At 34.3% G+C, this 7,421-nt stretch overlaps 1 protein-coding gene across 1 annotated transcript; it reads left to right on the plus strand.

The window, feature by feature from the left end:
• Positions 1-4,816: 4,816 nt before the first annotated feature.
• LOC110869560 (protein FAR1-RELATED SEQUENCE 5-like) lies at positions 4,817-7,421 on the plus strand. The gene is made up of 4 exons (XM_022118804.1): positions 4,817-5,280; positions 5,376-5,634; positions 5,967-6,524; positions 6,683-7,421. The coding sequence occupies exons 1-4, from the start codon at positions 4,817-4,819 to the stop codon at positions 7,310-7,312; spliced, it is 1,911 nt and encodes a 636-aa protein (XP_021974496.1). The 3' UTR covers positions 7,313-7,421.

Below are 7,421 nucleotides of genomic sequence, written 5' to 3' on the forward strand. Positions count from 1 at the left end.
CAGATAGAAGTTTTCCGGTTTGAGCCACGAAGTGCTGCCGAAGTGTCGACTTGTTGTAAAACGCCATTATATCAATAATATCGACAGTTAAAGTGATTTGTGTGCTGAATTGACCTCAGTTTGTCTGTTTCCGCCGTTCAAACTGAGTAAAACTCTTCTGATTGACTCGTTCGGGTCCGTATACGATCCTTTGGTGCATCCGTCTGTCGACTTCGTCTTGTATCAAGTCTTGTTTGTATATAGTTAGATCAGGGCACGAAAAACGAGAATATGGAATTAAGTGGTGATTCCGCTTGAAATGACATCAGGTCATTTCAAGCGAAATCTATTTGATTCTGATTTTGCTCGAAGTAGTCTTGCTGATTCCGCTTGAATTTATAGTATTGATTCCGCTTGAAATGAACATATACATGTTCAAGCGGAATCTCATCTACTATAAATAGGTGTCATTCAAGCGAAATCAGATAGAAGTTTTCCGGTTTGAGCCACGAAGTGCTGCCGAAGTGTCCACTTGTTGTAAAACGCCATTATATCAATAATATCGACAGTTAAAGTGATTTGTGTGCTGAATTGACCTCAGTTTGTCTGTTTTCGCCGTTCAAACTGAGTAAAACTCTTCTGATCGACTCGTTTGGGTCCGTATGCGATCCTTTGGTGCATCCGTCTGTCGACTTCGTCTTGTATCAAGTCTTGTTTGTATATCGTTAGATCAGGGCACGAAAAACGAGAATATGGAATTAAGTGGTGATTCCGCTTGAAATGACATCAGGTCATTCAAGCGAAATATATTTGATTCTGATTCCACTCAAAGTAGTCTTGTTGATTCCGCTTGAATTTATTGTATTGATTCCGCTTGAAATGAACATGTACATGTTCAAGCGGAATCTCATCTACTATAAATAGGTGTCATTCAAGTGAAATCAGATAGAAGGTTTCCGGTTTGAGCCATGAAGTGCTGCCGAAGTGTTGTTGTAAAACGCCATTATATCAATAATATCGACAGTTAAAGTGATTTGTGTGCTGAATTGACCTCAGTTTGTCTGTTTCCGCCGTTCAAACTGAGTAAAACTCTTCTGATCGACTAGTTCGGGTACGTATACGATCCTACACACCCCTTGAAAAAAAAAAGATTAAGTGCTAAATTCCCGGTAAAATTTCGACCGCACCCCTTGAAAATTTTCGTCCGCACCCCTTGAAAATTTTTATCCGTCCCCATAGGAAAAAATCTTATGAATTTATAAAAAAGTTATGTAAACACTGAATTTTTATTTTTAAAATACAACCTAATTAACTTTTCACTTAACTAATTAACTTTCACTTAACTCAATTAACTTTCTCTTAACCTTTAGTCTAATAAACACTCCATAACCCAAACCCAAACCCAACCCAATCTAATAATCTAATTTTAACTAATATATAATAACCAACCCACCACTCTTTCCCCTTCTTTCGTCCCGCTCTTTTTTTGTGATTCCAGACCCACGACACCAGCAGCAACAGCTTCGAATCCGCCGGAGAATAGTAAATTCTAGCCATCAAACTCACGAAAATAGTATCTTCCTCACTCTTTTCGGGTATGGTTCGATTATTTTGTTGCTTTCTTGTTTTATTTGGATTTTTAGGAGAAATAAAATTGTTAAAAAAGTTTGAAATTTTAGTTGTTTTGTTGTTTTTTGAAACTTTAGTTGGCTGATTTTGTTGTATTAGTTAAAGTTCAGTGTGTTTAAATGGTTAGTTACAAGGAATCAACAATTAAAATTAGGGCTTGATTTTAAAGTTAAAAATTATGAAGTCTGGTGATGATTTTTTAAGTGTTTAGTATTAAAAATTAGTTGTATATGTTATATAGAGATAAACTTTCTTAGAAAAGTAGCTCTAGATGATGTTTGAATAGATTTTAAGAAATAAAAACATGTAGGGCGACATTATAAATATGTTGGTAACTACGTTTGACGTGTTTTTGACGATTATATAAATTTTAGTTTGATGTTCTTTTGTTTTGTTTTACATGACTCGAACTGAACCGACCCGATACGACCCGATATGAACCGAATTTTTTTCATACACCTAGGGGCCTAAAATCTTCAAAATATTCTGCACTCCATAAAAAAAATTCTGGATCCGTCATTATTCATTCCGTATCATATTTTGTGTTATTATATACCATATTCTCTTGAAATTATCTCAAAACCGAGAAAACAAACATACGCATGTTCAATTCAAATTTCAAAACGAAAAACAATTAACACTTAATTTGAAAGAACATATAGATATAATCAACAAGTATACGTAGATCAAGGAATATTCACGTGATATACACAGGACATTGCTCAAACGTGTATTTATTTAATTACGTGTATGCCACATACATGCATAAGTATTTGTTTTATCGTAATAGTAAATAATAACTAAATGAAATATAAAATGTTTGTCCATGTTACAGACAAGATCTTGAGTTATCCTTAATTCCAAAAATGTGTAGAGCTTTGGATACTCCATTGATGTAAATATATAGTTTCCATCTTATTAGTTTCACTGTATCTACAGATATTTTAAATAATTAAATAATAATATTTAAATATAAGGAAAGGATATCAATGGGGTGGTGGTTCATTGGTAAAGACAAAACCTTAATACACCTTGAGAGATGGAGGTTTTGGTTCAAGTCCCATAAATGATAGGAATAAAAGAAATTTCCTGTTAAAAAAAATATACGGGAAGAATCTATTAAAAAATGGATTTTACCTAAATAGCTTAAAAAGAATTGTGATGATGACATGTGTCACTCCTTATAAGTAAGTAGGAATAAAGGTTATTTTGGCACTAAAACATGTGACACTCCTTATAAGAAGAGTGGTAGAATAACATGTGCCACCACTTTTGTTTTCTAAAAAAGAAAACAAAAAAAATCCAGTACAAAAAATTCAGCAAAAAAATAGCATAACAAATCTAGTATAAAAAATATAGCACAAAAAAAATCAGCACAAAAAATCTGCTACAAAAATTCCCGCACAAAAAATTTAGAAAAAAAATATTTAAGACAAAAAATCTAGCACAAAAAATATTATACAACATAGAAATATAACGTATTTTCATGGGTTTTTTAGTCGTCATATTTTATATAGTAGTATGGTACTCAAATTAAAGATAAAAAGATTCTCAATTTTATGGTGAAATTTTTATGAAAAAATAATGTCGTATAAAAAAAATTATAAATGTTAATGAGGGTGGAATATGCATGTGAAGAGAAAGTCAATAAATATGATCTTCCTAAGATACCCTTACACTTTTCTTTTTTCCTACATTTTCATATTAACAATTGATTTTAAGAATGAATGGTTAAAATTTTTTCTTGTTATATTTAGGCAAAATAAACTTTTTATTTGATCTTTACTCGATAAATATAATATCAATTATTTATATAGGTAGAGGTTCAACTAAGGGTGAAGGGGGTGCACACCTAATAGGTGAGTGCACTCTCTTACGCCAAACCAATCCCCGTGTGCCACATCAACTCCCCTCTTAAACTCCCCTAACACCCCCATTTGATGGCGCCACTCCCCTATTAGGTGAATTGGGTTTTTTTAAAAAAAAAAAAAAAAAAAAAAAAAAAGGAAAGCATTCATTGGTTGAAACAAAGCTGGCCCCACCACCTTTCCCCTCTCTCCGTCGGTAACCTCACACCCATTTCCAGCCCCGATTCGGGACCCCGCGGGGATGGCGGCGGTGTTCCCGATCGGGGAAATGGTTCACCGATGCCCTCCCCGATTGCGCCCCGTATACCCTAAGAATTTAATCTTCCCTAAGTTTCCTAAGAAGCAATCTTGAGCTTACATGTGGCAATCTCATTAATTTAGATGAAAGGGTAATATTGGAAAATGCAAATTTCAAACAGATCTGTACTTAGTTTTAATCACACGATTTTCATTCCTTCTTTCATATTTTTCATTCATTCATTCATTGAGCTTACCAATTTCATCGAGATCGTTTTCATCTAAATCAATCGCAAATCTCAATCTCAATCCTACTGAATCGTTGATCGTTTTCATCGATTTGCCGGTACCTGCGAGATTGAGATCAATCCTGCTGAATCGTTCATCGTTTTCATCGATTTGCTGGAACCCTAGCTCCTCTGTTCATTCATTGATTTGCTGATTTATCCTCCTCTATTTTAATGATGTCTACTACTGTCGATGGTAAAATACCTTCTAGTTTTAATTTCATCTACTTTTTAGGTTTTTAGTTTTGATCTAAGTTGTGCTGGTTTTTATTTAAAAGTGTAGTTCTGAAGTTGTGCTGGTTTTTTGAAGTTGTATTGGTTTTTTTATATTACATCATATTTTAAAGTGTAGGTTTGTAAAGTTGTGCTGATATCTTTATTTTGTGCTAGTTTGTCTGGTAAAGTTGTGCTTGTTTTTTGTGCTGGTTTATTGTAAAGTTTGTGCTGATATCTTTTATTTGTTCTGGTTTTTTGATTTGTTCAGGAGTTCGTATCTGTCCAACTACTGGTAATCAGTATTATACTCCTATTGTTCCAGATTCTTCCAAACCTGTAGTTGGTATGCATTTCCAGTCAATTGATTCTGCCTTTAATTTCCATAAGAAGTATGCTAAGTTATCTGGGTTTGAGGCTCGAAAGCATACTCAATCTTCAAAAAATGGTGTTGTGATTAGAAAGTACTTTGTTTGTGCGAAAGAGGGTTCAGCGACATCCTGTGCTGTTGACACGGTAAATGATAGTGTTGGTGCTGATAAAAAGTTAAATGACCGAAGGAGGAGACCTTCTAAACGTACCGGATGTAAGGCACACATCCGTATGTCTTTAACTCCAAAAAATACTTATAGAATTTCTCATGTATTTGAGGAGCATAATCATTCTGTTGTTGATGAAGAGGATTATCATCTTTTAGCTTCGGCTAGAAAGTTGACATTCACTGAAGAGCAACTGCTTTCTGATTTTTCTGAGATGAATATTGGTCCAGTTAGGGCATTCAACCTTATGAGAAAGATTCGTGGTGGATTTGATAAGGTTGGAGTGACGTCTACTGATTGTAAAAATTTTAAAAGAGATATTAATTTGTTCATTGGAGAGTTTGATGTGGATATGGCTGTCCAACGTCTTATGAAGAAGAAGCTGTATTTGCCGAATTTTTCTTGTGAATTTTATTGTGATGAAAAAGGTGCTCTTGCTGGATTATTTTGGGCTGATGAAGAAATGAAACTGAATTATGAGGTCTTTGGGGATGTTATGTCTTTTGATGCTACGTTCCGTACAAACAGGTATTTTATTCACTTTTTGTAGATCATTTATTCATATTTTTATTAAACTAGCACAATTCAGCAAGCAGTTGTAATATAATCAATTCAATTTTTAGGTATGACTTGGTATTTGTTCCGTTCATTGGAATCGATAATCATCATCACAATGTCACGTTTGCTGGTTCTTTGTTAGCATCTGAAACTGCTGAATCATATAAATGGTTTCTTCAAAGTTTTTTGAAGGCTTTTGGTGTTGCACCTAAGGTGGTTGTGACTGATCAGGACGCTGCAATGAAAATTGCCATCCGAGATGTTTTCCCAGATACCAGACATCGTTTGTGTATGTGGCATATAATGATCAAAGTTTCTGAAAAGGTAACTTTCTTAAACCAGCACAGTTTTACAATGTTATAATTTTTTAAACCAGCATAAATTAAACCAGCACACTTTTAGCATATAAACCAGCACACTTTAAACAATCCATTTAAACCAGCACACTTTAGCATATAAACCAGCACACTTTTAAACCAGCACACTTTGGCATATAACTCAGCACACTTTTAAACCAGCACACTTTCTTTAAACCATCACAGTTTAAGCATCATAGTTTAAGTTTATACATCAACTAGCACACTTTAACATATAAACCAGCACATTTTAGTATTTGTTTGCTGTTTTAATATACTAATTATTTTTTTTTGTTATAGGTTGGTACTGAGCTATCACAAGATGAGGTTTTTAAAGAAGATATATGTGATGTTGTATGGACTGATGCTCTTGAACCAGCACAGTTTGAGACACAATGGTGTGATTTAATGACTAAGTACAACCTTACTAGTAACAGCTGGCTGTCTGATATGTACAACCTCAGATCAGATTGGATTCCTGCATACTATCGTCATGAACATATGTCCGGTCTTATGCGTACAACATCTAGGTCTGAGAGTGAAAATCATTTTTTTGGTCAATTAACCAACACAAAATTGTCATTAGTTGAGTTTTTGAGCCATTTTGATACTGCAATGGAATCTCAGAGGTTTAAGCGCAGCAAACGTGATCATGATACCAGATACACACAACCTCGCATGAAAACCAATTATGAATTGGAACTGGAAGCTGCAAAGATTTATACTCGGGGGATATTTTTTGATGTTCAAGAAGAAATTCGACTTGCTTGCAAGAATTGTATGTGCAGGCGTGAAGAAGAAGTTGGTGATTCAATTAAGTTTTATATTCTACAGGTCAATCTTCCTGGCCTTCATGAGGTATTTATTTATACCTTTAGTAGCACAAACATGTTCTGCTTTTTACAATACATTTTAAGTAGCACAGTGATTTATATTTACAATTAGAATTTTACATATATAAACCAGCACACTTTTGTTATAAACTAGCACAATATAAGCATTTGTTATTTGTGTAGGTTCTTTTTACTCCTAAGGATATGGTAATTAAATGCAGCTGCAACCGATATGAGCAGTATGGTTTGCTATGTAGGCATGCCTTTTGTGTTCTTCGTCTTTGTGGTATAAAGGAGTTCCCTAAAAAATATGTTATGAGGCGTTGGACAAGAGATGTTGTTCCAAAAAAGACAAAAGTTTCGAGTTTTGATCAAAATGTTGCTGGTAATCAAGTTGAACGTGCTTCCAGCATTGTGCGTGAGATAATGACTGCAACTGAACATATTGTTAACCGTCTTGTTACAAATATTGACCTGTTATCGTTGTATAGAGACCAAGTGATCGAGTCGAAGTTGAAGGTTGATTCTGCTGACCTTCCTGCAGAATCACTTGACAAGAATGCAAGATTAGCTAATATTCTTCATGCTGATCAGCCATGTTCATCGTCTTCTGCTACCATTCTTCCACCTAGTGGTATTAGAAACAAGGGGTGTGGTTCAAACAAACGCTTAAAGTCTTTTCGTGAGGTATCATCTTCAAGAATATCAAAGAAAACTAAAACTAGAGGTTGTTTGATATGTGGAGGTCATGGACATAATAGTCGGACTTGTAAGATGAAGACTACTGTTGCTGATTCCCAGAAGAGCAGTTAGTCGTGTGTCTTGGAAATCATGATATTTGGATTTGTTATTTTTTTCATTTCAGTTTGGATTTCTTGTATTCTTATTATGTTTACAACATTCAACCAGCACATTATTAGTT

This window comes from Helianthus annuus, chromosome 11 (assembly GCF_002127325.2).
Source record: "Helianthus annuus cultivar XRQ/B chromosome 11, HanXRQr2.0-SUNRISE, whole genome shotgun sequence".
Lineage (NCBI taxonomy): Eukaryota > Viridiplantae > Streptophyta > Magnoliopsida > Asterales > Asteraceae > Helianthus > Helianthus annuus.

What these genes read in the sequence shown, in the direction of transcription:
- LOC110869560 (XM_022118804.1), top strand. Translation starts at nt 4,817, where the DNA reads ATGTCTTTAACTCCAAAAAATACTTATAGAATTTCTCATGTATTTGAG. An exon ending in TGATCAAAGTTTCTGAAAAG is followed by an intron (nt 5,635 to 5,966) that starts GTAACTTTCTTA and finishes TTTTTGTTATAG; the next exon opens with GTTGGTACTGAGCTATCACA. An exon ending in ATCTTCCTGGCCTTCATGAG is followed by an intron (nt 6,525 to 6,682) that starts GTATTTATTTAT and finishes TTATTTGTGTAG; the next exon opens with GTTCTTTTTACTCCTAAGGA.